General features: G+C 44.1%; 2 protein-coding genes across 2 annotated transcripts in view; one reads left to right on the forward strand and one right to left on the reverse strand.

The window, feature by feature from the left end:
* The window catches only part of GPR183 (G protein-coupled receptor 183), a 52,604-nt gene extending 46,440 nt beyond the window's left edge, over positions 1 to 6,164 (forward strand). The window contains exon 2 of the mRNA XM_077482971.1: positions 1,110 to 6,164. Coding sequence (XP_077339097.1) covers positions 1,130 to 2,215 — 1,086 coding nt within the window. The 5' untranslated portion in view covers positions 1,110 to 1,129 and the 3' untranslated portion in view covers positions 2,216 to 6,164. The remainder of the gene's footprint in view (positions 1 to 1,109) is intronic.
* UBAC2 (UBA domain containing 2) overlaps positions 1 to 18,130 on the reverse strand; it is a 348,299-nt gene that overhangs the window by 217,876 nt on the left and 112,293 nt on the right. The window lies entirely within an intron of this gene.

Consider the following 18,130-nt stretch of genomic DNA (forward strand, 5'->3'; position numbering starts at 1 on the left):
AAAATTATTAATAAAAATGCCATAAAACGATCCCCTTTTTTGTAAACGCTATAACTTTTGCGCAAACCAATCAATAATCGCTTATTGCAATTTTTTTTACCAAAAATATATAGAATATGCATCAGCCTAAACTGAGGGAAAAAATGTTTTATATATATATTTTTGGGGGATATTTATTATAACAAAAAGTAAAATATAATGCGTTTTTTTCAAAATTGTCGCTCTATTTTTTTTATAGCGCAAAAAATAAAAACCGCAGGGGTGATGAAATACCACCAAAAGAAAGCTATTTGTGGGGAAAAAGGACGACCATTTTGTTTGGGAGCCACGTCGCACGACCGCGCAATTGTCAGTTAAAGCGACGCAGTGCAGAATCGCAAAAAGTGGTCTGGTCTTAAGCCAGCAAAATGGTCCGGGGCTTAAGTGGTTAACGAAAGTGACAATTTGTTTTTATATTAAAGTGGTTGTAAAGTTAGAAGGTATTTTATCTTAATGCATTCTACACTTTAAGCTAAAAAAAAAACCCTTCTGTGTGCAGCAGCCACCCTAATACTTACCTGAGCCCCATCTCGATCCAGCAATGTTGCATGAGAGTCTTGGCTGCCCGGGACGCTCGCTCCTCACTGACCGAGAAAGCAGAGGGGCGCCATTGGCTCACACTGCTGAAAAAGTTGGTGAGCCAACAAGGAAAGTTGGGGCAGGGCCAGGCCACAGCTGTTTCTCCAATGGCTTGGCTCAGGTGCCCCCACAGTAAGCAGTTTGCTGAGGGAGCACTCAGCAGAAGGGAGGAGCCAGGAGTGTCAGCAAGGGACCTGAGAAGAGAAGGATCAGGGTTGCTCTGTGCAAAACCACTGCACAGAGCAGGTAAGTATAACTTGTTTGTTATTTTCATATAAAACTAGACGTTATCATTATTAATTACATGCAGCTTAGGAATGTATCAAGCAAGCAGTACAATCTGTGTACATGTGTAAACAAAATATTACTCTAGGAAATTAATAGCATTCAGACTTTTGTGGATTTTGTTAAAATAAGACCTGTGTAATTAACTTGTACATACAATACTGTATATAATAACTGCATACTATGTGCCATGTTTTGTTTTCCAGAATACTTAAGTGTTGCCAAGATGAATAACACCAACAGTTCCTTTGAATGTGACTGGTACTTCCATCGCAACACAGCAAGAATTCTGCTGCCAATATTTTATACTATGATTTTCGTGTTTGGACTCTTTGGAAACATACTGGCTTTGTATGTTATTCACAAAAACAGAAGAAAGCTCAATTCTACCACACTCTACTCAAAGAATCTGGTTATCTCGGATATATTTTTTGCCATCGCATCACCTACCAGAATTGTATACTATGCCTTGGGGTTTGATTGGCTATTAGGAGAAGCATTTTGTCGAATCACTGCCCTTTTCATTTACATAAACACTTATGCAGGCGTAAACTTTATGACTTGCTTGAGCATCGACAGATTTCTGGCGGTAGTACATCCACACCGTTTTAACAGGATCCGGAGGGTGAGGTCTGCAAGGATCATCTGCATTGTTGTTTGGCTGCTTGTCTTTTTCCAAACATTCCCTCTACTGCTAATGGATATGTCAAGAGTAGAGGGAGATGAGAAGATTACCTGTATGGAATATCCCAACTTTGAAACTTTAGCCAATTTGCCATATATGCTTCTTGGAGCATGTCTCATTGGATATTTAATTCCTTTAGTAATTATACTGTTCTGCTATTCCCAGATAAGCTTAAAACTATGCCAGACTGCAAAAAAAAATCCACTGACAGAAAAATCTGGCACCAACAAAAAAGCAACCAACACAATCATTTTGGTCATTGTGGTGTTTTTTATCTGTTTTACGCCTTATCACATTGCCATTATACAGTATATGATTAAAAAGTTGCAATATGACCCGGACTGCAGCGAGAAGCAGATCTTCCATGCCATACTTCATACTACTGTGTGCCTCATGAACCTTAACTGCTGCCTGGATCCCCTCATATACTTCTTTGCATGTAAAGGATACAAAAATCAGATCATGAGATTATTAAAGAGGCAAGCCAGCATATCATCCTCCAGTGCAACAAGACCAGCAGCCGACGGAAGCTCACGTGATATAACAGAAGTAGTACAATGCATACCACTAAACCATGAACCAACAAGTAACACAAAAAGGATCATGAAGGGCAATGGAAACAAATAAGACCAATATTAAAATAAAATAAAAAGTAACCACAGTTGGTATTCAAAATTACAGTTAAAGCAAGGCAACATCACAGTTGTTTCTCAAAAGGAAGTGCCTATCTAATGGTTCTACTGGCAAGTTACAAAACGTTCCAAGGGTTACTTAGAAGAACCAAGAGCCCAGTCTTACTGTTATGGACAGGATCATTTTATGGTCTACCCATAGTTCTACTTTAAAAGAAGCGTGACTTTATCCATTTGGTTTCATCGCAATACTTCTACAGCTTTTTAGAGGGTCCCAATGGCAAGCAGTGTCGTTGACAATGCATATGGCTAAACCACAAACAAAGCAAAACAAAAATGAATAACTAAGGGCAATGGAATCAAATAAGACCAATATAAACATACAAACATTTTAATGTAACCTAGACATTAAAAAAAAGAAAACTATGCATCTGGATCTTACCATGTTGATGACATGGTCTGCATGATATTTGATAATTATGACAAGTTATATTGCTTTTGGTGCTACTCAAAGTAGAGGTGAAAGTATGCTCTTGTGTCCCATAGCCAGGGGAGCTGGCTTCTCCTGACACTGATCCAGATAACTAGTGAATATAAAGAGGAAAGGATTGCTGTTACTTTCAACCAGCCCAGTTGAACAATCGATAAGGAGAGGCTTTTCAGCCTTCGTGTCTCCAGCACACATGGCGATCCATTCCACTTCACAATTATGAGAAGTCTTGGGAGTGTGGTCAATACTCATTACAAAGATGGCCATTCCATTTATTTTGAAGGACTATTTTCCAGCGATACATCATCTGCAGGGTGCATACATAGGATGTAGCATAAAAACGGCACAAATGTACAAACTATTGCCATTTATTGCTTCCATATCATACCCTCCAACATATGGAGGAGAAAAATAGGTACACCTTGCCCAGTACAAGTAACTGCTCCTGCACCAAAACCTGTCATTGAACTGTGGACATAGCCAAAAGGTATGGCACATACCCAGTGAAAAGGTCCCTGAGTGTCTGAAACAGTGATTCATAGACCAGAACATTTCTCCTAAAACAAAGCAGTATAAAGCCCAGAAAGAAAAATGTATTAAATTGCAGCTTACCAATTCCTATGTGGTGGCTGCAATGCCAATGTGGTGGATGCAATGCCAATGTGGTGGATGCAATGCCAATGTGGTGGATGCATTCATTTTCTTTATAGCCTTTTGTTCCTTTATTTTCAAATGGTGATCTTGCCAGAAAGTCTTATTTTTTTAACATACTTTAACAGACCAAGCTGTCGAATAGCATAAGAGGGTTAAGACAGACCATTTAACACTGACCGGGGTGCTGACAATGATGACCGGGTTTGCTTACAATGATCAACTTTTATTAACTGATGTAAAATGTTCATCTCAAAAAAAAAAAGAAAAAAAAGGAAAAAATGGTTTGCTATAACGGCTTGTTAATCAAGTACATCTAAATCTGCTAGCCTAGGACTTCCCTCTCCCTCGATTGACAAAGATGTTGTCCAAAAGTGTCTGCTTTAGTACTTTATACACAGACACTCCAAGTGTGTTACTGGCTGGATCACCAGGTGAAAAAAGGGGGGGGGGGGGCTTAAAACCCCTTCCACATGATTGGAGGGGGGGGGCACACATTGACTTCTATGGGCAGGTGGATGTCAGTGGAGATGTGTGCGCTGACACCTGCCTGCTGTCCGATCCGACAAGATCTGCTCAAAATAGATGGATGGCAATACATTCGCCATCTATCCAGAGGATGGGATCGGATGAAAAACAGACAGGCTGTCCATTTTCATCCGATCTTGCCATAGAGAACAGCAGAGCTCTGACAGGTTCCTCCTTGCATAGTGAGCAGAGATGGACCTGTCATCCCCCGGCTCAGCGGGGATCAATTGAGCAATTCCCTGATGAGCTATTGGAGTCTGCTAAACAGATCTGCCCATGTGAAAGGGCCTAAGGCCTCATTTACACTTGCATTGATTAGTAGCACACTTTAAAAAGCATCTACCGCTTTAACATGCATTTTCATGATGTGTTTTTGATGCTTTTTTGAAGCTTTAGTTAAGTTTGTCAAATGCCCTGTGCATGTTGGTTTTCGATTTCATTTAAATGAGGAGAAGTGATCTCATATGGGAAGTGATGATGAGGACGTTGCCAGATATTAGGTGTGGTAAGGTGGTGTTGTGGTATCTGGTGTTTTGGTGGCTCAGTAGTACTCCTGATCATCAGTTTCCTGGCTTATTAGTACCCCTGCTCAGTATATCTCCTGCTTATCTGTTTCCGGGCTCAGGGGATCTCCTGCTCAGTAGTACCCCTGGATTAGTAGATCCTCTGCTCGGCAGTTTCATGGTTTCACAGATCTCCCACTCTAAATTTTCTCGGCTCAGAAGTACATTCCCCCCTCAGTTGTATCAACCTCCCCCCCCCCCCCGCCACCACCACCACTCAGTAGTAGTAGCCATCCCCCCACTAGGTGGCAAGACCCAACCCGGTGTCTTGTCAAATAACGTCCTCCATCCGATAGTGTCCGCTGCGTACTGCGCATGCGCAGTACACAGCAACACAGATTCAGAAAATTGCAGAGGATGAACGGCGCCTGCGCCGTGAGTCCAGGTTCTATCCCCACTATCCAAGTGGACATAGAGTAGGAATAAAAAAAGAGCCGAGCGCAGCGAGGTCGAGGCCAAAGCGTGGCGAGCGAAGCTCGTCCGCGAGGGGCCCTCTACTATTCACAACCCTATGTCCGCTTGGATGGTGGGGCTACCACCTCCACTCACGGCGCAGGCAGCGTTCAGCTGCGGAGATTTTCCGAAGCTTCGTCTGCTCCGTACTGCGCATGCACACTATTTGATGGCCGGACACTATACGGCAGAACACCGGCCCTGCCTTCCTCAGTAGTAATCCTCCCTGCCCACACTGCTTCTCTTTCTGCTAAAAGTATGCTCTGCTGAATGCCTTTTGATCCTCCACCACTTAGTTTCTCGTTTAGTCCTTGCTCTGGTTCCTGCTCACCTTTCTGCTGCATTACATCCATGCTGTACACAGTGTGTGATTTGCATACCATTTGCAGCAGAGCCTACCTTTCTCTAATGTTACAGAAAACCTATTGAAGTAGTGAGGCCTCCACCTATTCAAAGGTCCTACTCAACCGAACACATTCAGTACATGGCCATAACATCAGATAACCCTGGTATATAAAATAAACATCAAACATACAACCAAATGGTAATCACAGATAATATTAATAACTCACGGTTTTACTTCCATTAGTCTTTCCTATAGCTCCACAAAATTACAATTCAAAGCCATCATCCAGTCAATTTTAAGAAGTCTGCACATTTGTTTAGCCAACCGTTAAATCCCCCACAATGAAAAATAGTGAAATAGTAAGAAAAGTGTATATTTTTTTCCTCAATATGGAATATAGAGGACTGCTTTTGAAACCGATACAGAAGAGGAGGCCTTGTGTCTCTAATCTGTTTATGGGTGCCTTCCATAGCTTGCCAAAATTACAGAAATGATGGCAGGCTAGTAAAAAGGTCAGGATATCCATACCTTCCAGCCTGTTACACTTGACACACAAAATGACTTGCGAGTATGCAAAACGAGAAACTTTAGAGCTCTTGACAGCTCAGTAATGTGTACTTGATTAAAACGGCCATGTTCGAGTTTGTGTGTCAGTTTCAGCCACCTGGAAAGATAGAACTATGAATACAGAGCAATAATCTAAAGAGCTGTCACTGCAGTTACTAGCAAATGGAATACAGAATGTTATTGCAGATACAAAAGTGTGGTGCCTTTAATAAATACAATTAAAAAAATAGAAAAAAACTGTGGGACAAGTCCCAAACAATGTAAATACTGTATATAAAAGTAAACTGTGTATCATGTTTTGCTGCAAATACTGTAAATAAAGACTAATAAAATGATCAGTCTGAAATATACTGTATATTTAGATAACTTTGTCCAGTGGGATAGATATACAGTATCTCACAAAAGTGTACAGCCCTTACATTTTTGTAAAGATTTTATTATATTTTTTCATGTCACAACACTGAAGAATTGACACGTTTTACAATGTAAAGGAGTGAGTGTACAGCTTGTATAACAGTGTAAATTTGCCGTCCACTCAAAATAACAACACGCACCCATTAATGTCTAAACCACTTGCAAAAAAAGTGAGTACACCCCTAAGTGAAAATTTCCAAATTGGGCCCAAGGTGACAATATTTTGTGTGGCCAACATTATTGTCCAGCACTGCCTTAACCCTCTTGGGCATGGAGCTCACCAGAGCTTAACAGGTTGCCACTGGAGTCCACTTCCACTCCTCCATGATGACATCACAGAGCTGGTGGATGTTAGAGACCTTGTGCTCCTCTACCTTCCATTTGTGGATGCCCCACAGATGCTTAATAGGGTTTAGGTCCAGAGACATGCCTGGCCAGTCCATCACCTTTACCCTCAGCTTCTTTAGCAAGGCAGTGGTCATCTTGGAGGGGTGTTTGGGGTCGTTATGTTGGAATACTGCCCTGTGGCACAGTCTTCGAAGGGAGGGGAGGGGGATCATACTCTGCTTCAGTATGTGACAGTGCATGTTGGCATTCATGGTTCCCTCAATGAACTGTGGCTCCCCAGTGCCAGCAGCACTCATGCAGCCCCAGACCATGACACTCCCACCGCCATGCTTGACTGTAGGCAAGACACACTTGTATTTGTACTCCTCTCCTGATTGCCGCCACACACATTTGACACCATCTGAACCAATTTGGCCAGTTCAACATGCAGACCAATTTGATGCAGTGTGCAGCGTATGGTCTGAGCACTGATAGGCTAACCCCCCCCCCCCCCCACCACCCCTTCAACCTCCGTAGCAATGCTGGCAGCACTCATGGGTCTATTTCCCAAAGAAAACCTCTGGATATGACACTGAGCATGGGCTAGCATCTTCTTTGGTTGACCATGGAGAGGTCTGTTCTTGGTGAAACCTGTCCTGTTAAACCGTTGTATGGTCTTGGCCATTGTGCTGCAGCTCATTTTTAGGGTCTTGGCAATCTTCTTATAGCCTAGGCCATCTTTATGTAGAGCAACAATTCTTTTTTTCAGATCCTCAGAGAGGAGTTTGCCATGAGGTGCCATGTTGAAATTCCAGTGACCAGTATGAGAGAGCGAGCGCAATAACACCAAATTTAACACACCTGCTCCCCATTCACACCTGAGACCTTGTAACATGACACCGAGGAGGGAAAATGGCTAATTGGTCCCAATTTGGACATTTTCACTTAGGGGTGTACTCACTTTTGTTGCCAGCGGTTTAGACATTAATGTCTGTGTGTTTGATAGAACAGCAAATTTACCCTGCTAAATCAAACTGTACACTCACTACTTTACATTGTAGCAAAGTGTCTTTTTTTTTTTTTATAGTGTGGTCATATGAAAAGATATAATAAAATATTTACAAAAATGTGAGGGGTGTCCTCACTTTTATGAGATACTGGGTGTGTGTATATGGCGTACATGTATAATATCTATATATCAACAGGTGCACTGATTGAGTGTTTTCACATCATTAAACACAAATAGCACATAGTGGTTCAGAGAGTCATTACATTAGATCTCGGTCAAGCCATAGTACATAATAGTATATATCATAAATACACTATATTACCAAAAGTATTGTGATGCCTTCCTTTACACACACATGAACTGTAGTGGTAGTCTTAGTTGGTAGGGTTCAATATGGAGTTGGTCCACCCTTTGCAGCTATAACAGCTTCAACTTTCTGGGAAGGCTGTACACAAGGTTTAGGAGTGTGGGGCCAGGCCTTCTTGTCCATATCAGTGCCTGACCTCACAAATGCGCTTCTGGAAGAATAGTCAAACATTCCCATAGATACACTCCTAAATCTTGTGGACAGCCTTCCCAGAAGAGTTGAAGCTGTTATAGCTGCAAAGGGTGGGATAACTTAATACTAAAACCTACAGTTTAAGACTGGGATGCCAAAATTCTTGTAAGTGTAAAGGTAGGTGTCCCAGTACTTTTGGTAATATAGTGTATGTCGATGATGAGTGGCTTGTACAAAACGGGGGTGAGGGAACAAGACACATTCCTTCATCACAACCCCTGTGGCTTGTATAAAATGGAGGTCAAGGGAATGGGAGCCACACTGATCCAGAAAGGTTTAGAGCCTGAATGTGACAACTACACAGACAATGGACACAACCTTAAAACATATCTTAAAGGCATAGCTCAATTTTTGCATCAACATGTAAGAAATGCCTCCCCTCCACCCTCAAAATGTTTTGCCTTTAATTTCTACTTTAACCACTTAAATACAGGGCACTTTCACCCCCTTTCTGCCCAGGCCATTTTTCAGCTTTCAATGCTGTTGCACTGAACGACAATTGTGCAGTCATGCAACACTGTACCCAAAATAATTTTTAATCCTTTTTTGGTGATATTTAATCACTGCTGTTTTATTTTATTTTTTTACACTGATAGGTGGCACTGATAGCCAGCAGTGGTGGGCAGTACTGATAGGTACTGAAGGCAGCACTGACTGGTATCACTAATGGGCACTGATGTGTACTGATTGCTGGCACTGGTAGGCTTTACTGTAATCAGGGCACGGATGATCAGTGCCCTGTTTACCTCTCAAGTTGTCTCCTGTGAAGAGATGACGATGATCGGCTCTCCTTGTCACACACACTGTCAGTGTGAGGCGATGAGAGACGATTACCGGCACTTACGCATTTACATGCGACCGGCTGTGATTTGACACCACCGATCACATGGTTAAAGAGCCATGTCACCGGCTCTTTACAGAGATCAGGGATTGCAGCGCTGGGCGTGCGAGAGCAGCCGTTCTGGGACTTCACCCAGAATGAGAGCAGCCCCGCTCCTCCATCATTTGATGGTGAGCAGGTGGAAAGCGGTTAAATCTGTTGGGTTGTTTATTTTGCAAGGGAATCGTTTACAATCACTTTAAAAAGGAAAAAAGTGTCATGCATCCCACTGGGCTTAGCGGGAGACACATCCATTAACATTTGAGGGCAAGGTGGTGAAAGCAAGGGACTAACGTTATCAAGGATATATATTTAGAGGTAACACTGTGCTCCTCATTCCTTAAGTATTTAAATTTAGTAACCCAGCATAAAGAAGCGTTGTTCAAGTTAAGGCACAGAAAAGCAACCAAAGAAGTCAATAATGTGCAGGGCCAACTTCAAAGCAGGAGGATGTATCCTTGAGACATAGCAAAAGTATCATCTGCATAAAGGGGTATTTTTTTTGTTTTAACCAGCCTCCAGTTAGTTCCCATACTAGAGTAGGATGACAAGGGATTTCGGGGCTTGGACAAATGGCCCATGGGATACTAGGCACCCCTGCCTCATCCCTTTTTTGCAATGCAAAGTGTTTAGAGAGTATTAGTATTGGTTAGTACCAGGCAGGTGGGTGCAGAAAAAAAACAAAAAAAAAACAAACACGTTGTATTCAGGATCTATATTTAGGGCCACAGTAATATTCCCAAAGCCAAAGCTTTCTCTGCATCAACAGAAGTAACCACCCCGTTCCCTCGCACAACCCAGCTACATTAATGTTCATAAAGAGCTGTCAGAGATTAATGTCAGTCCCCTTGCCTGGCGTGAAACCTGTTTGGTCACCAAGTTCCAGAGTGGTTAAAAACACATTTAGTTGATTTGCTCGAATTGTGGTTAGGATTTACATTTAAAAGGAACACTGGTCAATAGGAAGAACACATAAAAAAATAAAAAAAATTAAAAAAAAAAATCTTTCTATTAAAAATACCAAGCTGTCCTGCAAAAGTAGCATTTAGAAGGTTTAGACAACCCATTAAACACTGAAAGAGGGGCTAACAACGGTCAGCTTTTAAGTAAATCCCCTTCTGTACAACCAGCCTGCCAAACATGGATCGAAATTCATCTGGTCTCTGCTGAACTGGCCAAATTTCAATACATGTATGGCCAGCTATACCTGATGTCTGGCTTCAATTTGTTAGTTCATCTAAATCTGCTAATACATCCATTACTACCTTTTCCCCAGATTAAAAATGCTGCTGTTAAAAGATGTCTCTTTGCTCCTTCATCTAGATTGAAGACCAGATCACAAGCTGAAAATAAAGGAAAAAGCCTAAGAAATAAAATGCATGCAACCACGGCATTTAAAGTGATATTAACCACTAGCGATCTGCGCTATAGCGGAATGACAGCTACAGCGCGGACCTGCATTCCTGGGACGACGTCAACTGACGTTGTCCCGTGCATGAGCGGTCTGAGCAGTGTGCTCTCTGTGATCAGCGAGTCTATGAGACTCGCTGAATCACAGATCGGAGTAAGGGGGCGATCCCGACCCCTTAACACGTGATCAGCTGTCAGCCAATGACAGCTGATCATATGATGTCAACACAGCCGGTAATCGGCTATTTTTTCTCCTCACGCTGACAGCGTAGTGATCATTCGGCTATGGCGTGGTCGTCAACTGGTTAAAAGGGCAATTGTTTTGTTTTTTTAAAAGTAACAAAAACATGTCAATGGTTTTGTACATAGCAGCCCAGATCCTCCTCTTCTCCTCCCCCCGCCAGTGCTCCTGTACCCTCCCTCCTGCAGAGTGCCCCCATAGCAGCACCCAAGCAGGCTCACTCCTGAGCCACTGCTCTGCATGTCCATTCACACACAGAGCTGTGGCTCATCTTAAGGATTGGTAGGCTGCAATATATTACATTTTTGGTTTAACCACTACTTTAAAAGGAGAAGTCCAGCCAAAATTAGTTTGGCTGGGCTTCTCCTCTGGGTCACAGGAGTGCAATTGGTTTTGGACCCATTTGCAGTAGAGACTGAACCGAAGTCCACTCTCTGCTGACGTCACAGAAATCAGTCCAGGCACTGTGTCATCCCAACAATGGAAGTCTGGATCTGCCAGGTTCCTGGACTGATACCCGTCTCAGCCTCTTGGCAAAGTGCCGAGAGCCTGAGACGACGGCTCCCCGCACCTCAACAGTCCAGCGTTCCAGTGAGCGTAGAGGAGCAGAGCGAAGAGCTGCTGATTGACAATCAGGAGTTCTCTGCTCGGGGAGCTGTGAGAACTGAGCCATCGGCGATGTTCGATCGCTCGGTTCTCAGTGCAGAGGGGCTGGGGGACAGATGCAGCATCGGACCGATGCTGCATCCACCGATGTAAGTATGATACTGAAAAAAACAAACATACTTCTCCTTTAACTCAGATGTATACTAGCCACAGACGGTCCATAGGCTGAACAAGAGAAAATCAATTTCCGACTGACACCAAAAGCAGATTCAGCAAGAATTGGCTGAAATTTGAATGGTCTATGGCAGTGATTGCGAACCTTGGCACTCCTGATGTTTTGAAACTACATTTCCCATGATGCTCCACTACACTGCAGAGTGCATGAGCATCATGGGAAATGTAGTTCCAAAACATCTGGGGTGCCAAGGTTCGCCATCACTGGTCTATGGTGTCTTAAAGTGGCAGTAAACTCTCACTTTTACCTATAGCTAAGCCTATAATAAGGCTTACTTATACAGTGGATATAAAAAACCTATACACCCCTGTGAAAATGTCAGGTTTCTGTTATGTAAAAAAAAAAAAAAAAAAAAAAAGAGACAATGAAATAATTTAAAGAAAAGTTTCCACCTTTAACGTGACCTACAAACTGTACAACTCAGTTGAACAAAAAACTGAAATATTTTAGGTGGAAGGAAGTAAAAATGTAAAAAAAAATAAAATAAAATAATAATAATATGGTTGCATACAGTGCCTTGAAATAAGTATTCATACTTTTTTCCACATTTTGTCATGTTACAACCAAAAACTTAAATGTATTATATTGGGATTTTATGTGATAGACCAACACAAAGTGGCACATAATTGTGAAGTGGAAGGAAATGATAAATGGTTTTCAGATATTTATTTGTAAAAAGTTTGAAAAGTGTGGCATGCATTTGTATTCAGCTGAAATCTAGTGGAATCAATTGCCTTCAGAAGTCACCTAATTAGTAAACAGAGTTCACCTGTGTGAATTTAATCTCAGGAGAAATAACAGCTGTTCTGTGAAGCCCTCTGAGGTTTGTTAGAGAACCTTAGTGAATAAACAGCCTCATGAAGGCTATGGAACACACCAGACCGGTCAGAGATAAGGTTGCAGTACTGTTCAATTCATTATCCAAAAATGGAAAGTGTATGGTGCATATGCAAACCTACCAAGACATGGCCATCCACCTAAAACGGATAGGCCGGACAAGGAGATAATTAAATCAGAGAAGCAGCTAAGAGGCCTATGATAACTCTGGAGAAGCTGCAGAGATCCACAGCTCCAATGGGAGAATCTGTCCATAAGACTTAGTCATGCACTATACCAAATGTGGAAAAGTGGCAAAAAGAAAGCCATAAGACGTCCAATTTGCAGTTTGCGAAAAGCCATGTGGGGGACACAGAAAACATGTGGAAGAAGATACTTTTGTCTAAAAGCTAAACGCTATGTGTGGCGGAAAACTAACACTACACATCACCCTGAACACACCATCCCCATCGTGAAAAATGGTGGTGGCAGCATTATGTTCTGGGGGTGCTTTACTCCAGCAGGGACAAGAAAGCTGGTCAGAGTTGATGGGAAGATGGATAGAGCCAAATACAGGACAATCTTAGAAGAAAACCTGTTAGAGTCTGCAAAAGACTTGAGACTGGGGTGAAGGTTCACCTTCCAGCAGGACAACAACCCTAAACATATAGCCAGATCTACAATGGAATGGTTTAGATGAAACCATATTTATGTGTTAATGGCCCAAAGTCCAAACCTAAATCTAATTGAGAATCTGTGGCAAGACTTGAAAACTGCTGTTTAGACGCTCTCCATCCAATCTGACAGAGCTTAAGCTATTTTGCAAAGAAGAATGGGCAAAACTTTCAGTCTCTAATGAAATGTGCAAAGCTGGTAGAGACATACCCAAAAAGATCTGCAGCTGTAATAGCAGCGAAAGGTGGTTTTACAAAGTATTGACTCGGGGGGCTGAATACAAATTCACGCCACACTATTCAAGTATTTGAAAAAAAATTGAAAAACCATGTATTTTCGTAAATTCATAATAGATGCAGCGCTAGTGATATAGCAAGATAAAATTTACAAGTGAAAAATGCTAAAAAGAAAAACGAAGGCGTTATTTTCCTTCCACTTCACAATTATGGCACATCTCGACTTGGCAATATTTGCCCATTCTTCTTTGCAAAAACACTACAAATCTGTCAGATTGTAAGGGAATCTCCTGTGCACAGCCCTCTTCAGATCACCCCACAGATTTTCAATCAGATTCAGGTCTGGGCTCTAGCTGAGCCATTCCAAAACTTTTTATCTTCTTCTGGTGAAGTCATTCCTTTGTTGATTCGGATGTATGCTTTGGGTCGTTGTCATGCTGGAAGATGAAGTTTCTCTTCATGTTCAGCAACAAAAACCTGAAGGTTTTATGCCAATATTGACTGGTGTTTTGAACTAGAACTATACTTATCTCGGGTTTATGTGCTTTAGTCAACCCACCACTAACCCCAATACTACCCTCTGGAATATGCTCATTGCTGACTATCTCTACCACCGGACCCTCCCACTCGTCACCTAGTTTAAAAACCCCTCTAACTTTTTTCGCCCATCTTCACTCCGAGCAGATCTGCAGCCCAGTTCTCCAGGAACCCAAACCCCTCCTTACTACACCAGCTCTTCAACCACTTGTTTACTTCCCTAAACGCCCTCTGCCTTTCTGGTGTCACAGATTGCCCTCTCTGTCCTAAGAATTGAGTCCCCCTACCACCAGAATTTGTCTATTCTTGCCCTTTGCTCCCCCCCTCCACTCTCATTGGAGGGGTTCTTCCCCTGGCAGCTAGGAGTGTCCCTCAGCTCCAGCAGTGCTGGTCCTGACCGGTTTCATCAGGTCATAAGATTTATTTCAACATCCACAAGTATTGTTTTTGCACTTATTTTACAGATATGACAACAAAAATTTGATTATTTTTTTTTTTCCTTTTCTCTGAAGTTCATTGACCGACACCGCTCCTTTAATTCTTGACCTTAGGGTTATCACGCCACCTTCAGGAGAGGACTAGGCAGAACACATAACACATAACACATGTAAAAACAGCAAGATTGCACAGCATCACCCAGGGGGCGGTCCCTCTAGCTAGAACCCCTCATCCTGCTTCCTGCAGCTCAGTTTGTCAAAAAGCAGTACAAACATAAATAGGAGGGGTGGGTGCTGTGTCTGTCAAAGAACTTCAGAGAAAAGGATTTTATGATGAGTACAAAAATCGTTAAAAAAAAAAAAAGCACCTTTAATTCTTGACCAAGTAGTGTAAAAAACGAGGTGTGGAAACAGCAAAACAACTACACCCACAATAAAAGGAACACCTCAACAGAGGAGTTGCCATCTTAAACAGCTGCCATCAAAACCTGTGGCCAACTTATGCATCAAAAGATGCGTTCACAACACAACTTGTAACTTAAAGCATATATGGCAACCTTACACAGCCACCTGCAAAACCTTGCGGCCAAAACAAGCATCTGAAGATGTACTTACGTCAACTTTGTAGAATGTATTGAAAGTGTGAACGGACGACCAAGACGCTGCTTTACACACCAGGTAGACAGACGGAATGCTGAAACCACCTTTGGAAGGAAAGAGGGCTGCGGACAAATCTTGCGAGAAGACGACTTCCGTGCCCTCAGCATAGTGGAAATTACAGAGTCTGACAGACCTCAGTGCCTTACCACCTGGGTTTCAAACGACCATGCCGTTAAAACCAGCGACGGTAAAGCAGGATGAAGTATCGGACCTTGCGATAGAAGGTACTCTCGCATCGGTAGCCGCCAAGGAACATCCGCAGAACATTCAATCAGAATTGCTGGAATCCCCTCGGCCTCCACTCTGCACAGCAGATGTGGTAGAAGTTTGAGTTGGGGGAAGGCATAAATCAGCCGATAATGCCCCCGTGGAGCCACCAACGCGTCTGACGTTCCGCCCAGGGGTCTCTTGTTCTGGACACAAACCTCTGCACATTCTGATTGAGCCGAGAGGCCAGGAGGTCCACATCTGGTGTACCCCACCTTAGGCAAAGGAGCCGGAATACATCCGAATGCAACGACCATTCCCCTGGGTCCAGCATCTGATGACTTAAGGTAGTCCGCCTGCCAGTTTTCTATTGCCGGAATGTATATGGCCGACACGTCGCTCTGCCCTCTGGAGGATGTGAGCGACCTTCAGTGCTGCAGCTGAGCTCCTTGTTCCTCCTTTATGGTTGATGTATGCCACTGCTGTGGCGTTGTCCAACTGGATTCTGATCAGATGCCTCTGTATCCTCCTTGACCATGTGGAGAAGCACAGCCTGATCACGCAAAGCCCTAGCACATTGATCGGCAGTTGGGATTCTTCTCGCCACCAAAGGCCCTGAGCCGACTGTACTCCAGAACTCCGCCCCAACCGGTCAGGCTGGCATCTGTTGTGATCCATTGGAGAGGAAGGCACGATCTCCCAGACCGAAGGATCTGAGACCTCAGCCACAAGAGAAGGGAATCCCGGACTAGCTGGCTCACCCGAATTTGACAATCCAGGGATAACGGAGATTTGTCCCATTTTGACAAAATCTCCTTTTGTAGGACTCGAGTGTGAAATTGAGCTTACGGTACTGCTTCGAAAGTGGCTACCATGAGGCCCAGAACTCGCATGCAGAAGCGCAGTGATGACCATCTGCGGTTCACCACTAAACTCACCGGAGCTTGAAGAGTCTGCAGCTTGTCTGAAGGGAAAAAAATTCTCGCTTCTGAGGAGTCCAACAGTAGGCCAGGTACTCCAGGCATTGAGTCGGCACTAACACAGACTTCTTTAGGTTCAGCACCCAACCAAACTCCCGGAGAGTCTGCAAGGTTATCGCTACATCCTCCCTTAATTCTGAAGCTGCCCTCAGGAGGAGGTTGTCTAGGTAACCCACGATTGCCATCCCACATTGCCTTAACATCAGCAGAATTGGAGCCAACACTTTGGTAAAAACTCTGGGTGCAGACCCCAGGCCAAAAGGGAGAAAATCGCAGAAACCTCTAATGCCAGAGGCATATGGGTACATGTAAGTACGTGTCCAGGATATCCAGGGACGCCAGGAAGTCCCAGATGGAGTGCAGCGATCACGGAGCAAACTGATTTCATCCTGAATCTTTCACAAAGCTGTTGGAGGGCCTTCAAGTCCAGAATCAGACGTACCCCTTCCTTTTTGGGGACTACAGATTGGAGTAGAATCCCTGAAACCTTTCCAGCATCAGTACATCACCCCACGCAGCAGCAGGTCCTGTACTGCCCCGAACAGGGCTTCCAGACGAGCCGGAAGAAGATGAAGGTTGGAGGGAAAACAATCCTTTTGGTGGACAAGAAAGAAACCATCTTGTATCCCGATGAAACCAGTTCGCAGACCCATTGGTCGGACAGTAGAGAGGTCCACTGACCTGCAAACTCCTGAAGGCAACACCTCACCCGAGAGTTGAAGAAATCTTCATGCGGTAACATTTTTGCTCGCAGACTTGTTTGGCTTGCAAAGCCAGGGATGCTTTTGTCCTTCAGCAGGTGCCTTGTCGGACTGGGAACGAATACCTGCCGACCCGGGCAGGTGAAAAAAACTTTTCTGAGTGGAAAAAGAGGGTCCTTGCCTACGGCGTGGCTCCTTACCCTTCCTGGGCTGTGGGAGCAACGTGCTCATCCCACCGGTAACATTTTTAATAATGCCATCCAGCGAAGCTCCAAACAGCCTCTCACCTTGGAAGGGCAAATCACCAGTGCTTTTTTAGATGCCTGGTCCACAGACCAGCATTTCAGCCACATCAGGCACCGTAGCACCACTGCTGATACTAACGCTCTATAGAGCAGGGGGATTTTATCCAGGGCCGCATCACAGACATACTTAAGGCCATGCACCAACTGGTCTGTCAGCTCTACGCAGACCGGGGGAGACTGTTGCTTCTCCAATTCACGGTGCAACAGGTCGTAACACTGACCCCACTACCGTAAACATGGACTGGGCCACTGCCTCGGCCCTCCTATCAGCAGGGTCCTTGAAGGCAGGAGTGCCTTCTACCGGAATGATGGTTACTTTAGACGTCCATGTTTTCAGGAAGCTCTCCTCAAAGGGGTAACGCACCTCCATTCTTCTTGGGACTGAAAAGGCCCGCTGCGGACTCCCCCATTCCTTGTAGATGAACTTATCAAAATAAGTAAAATACGGAAACACCTTAGGCATGCAGAACAGTTTGCGGAGCCCAAAAGGGACTACCATCTCAGCAGATGTTCCTGCTGCATCCTGTATCTTCAGGGTATCCCGCACCGCAGTGATAAGTGCTCCTACTAGTGCTTTTTCCTGCGCTAACCTGAACACAGAGCCATTCTCACTGTCCGAAAGGTCCTGGTTCGCATCCTGACACATCAGAACAGGGGCCGCCAGTCACAGCGGGGCCCGAGTCACAATCAGTGCTCTCCCCAGAAGACCTGGGGGGGCAGGGGACATTTTTTACCCCCCTTGAGCCCAAGCACTGCTTCCACCCAGCCAACAAAGGTCTCCAGGACCGCCGACAGGGCGTCCATGGGCACCGCAGTTTTAGCCGGTGAACCGGGTTGCAATAGCAGGGATGTCTGGGAAAGAAGTGCCAGCTTCTGATGCCATGCTGACCCTTACTCACCTGCCACAACTTAGGGATTTAAGGCAAGGTACACAAATCCCACCCTCCTAGCAGCTAGCAGACTGAGGCCCCCCCCGCCGCAGGACTCACCACCTTGACCGAGTGCTGCTCTGTGCTGACCGCTCTGCCCTGTGTCAGTCATGAAGTGCCCAGAGTAAAAAGGGGGAAGAGGGAATGA

The sequence above is a fragment of the Lithobates pipiens genome, unplaced genomic scaffold, assembly GCF_037356315.1.
Source record: "Lithobates pipiens isolate NorthernLeopardFrog02 unplaced genomic scaffold, aLitPip1_a1.2 Scaffold_16, whole genome shotgun sequence".
NCBI lineage: Eukaryota > Metazoa > Chordata > Amphibia > Anura > Ranidae > Lithobates > Lithobates pipiens.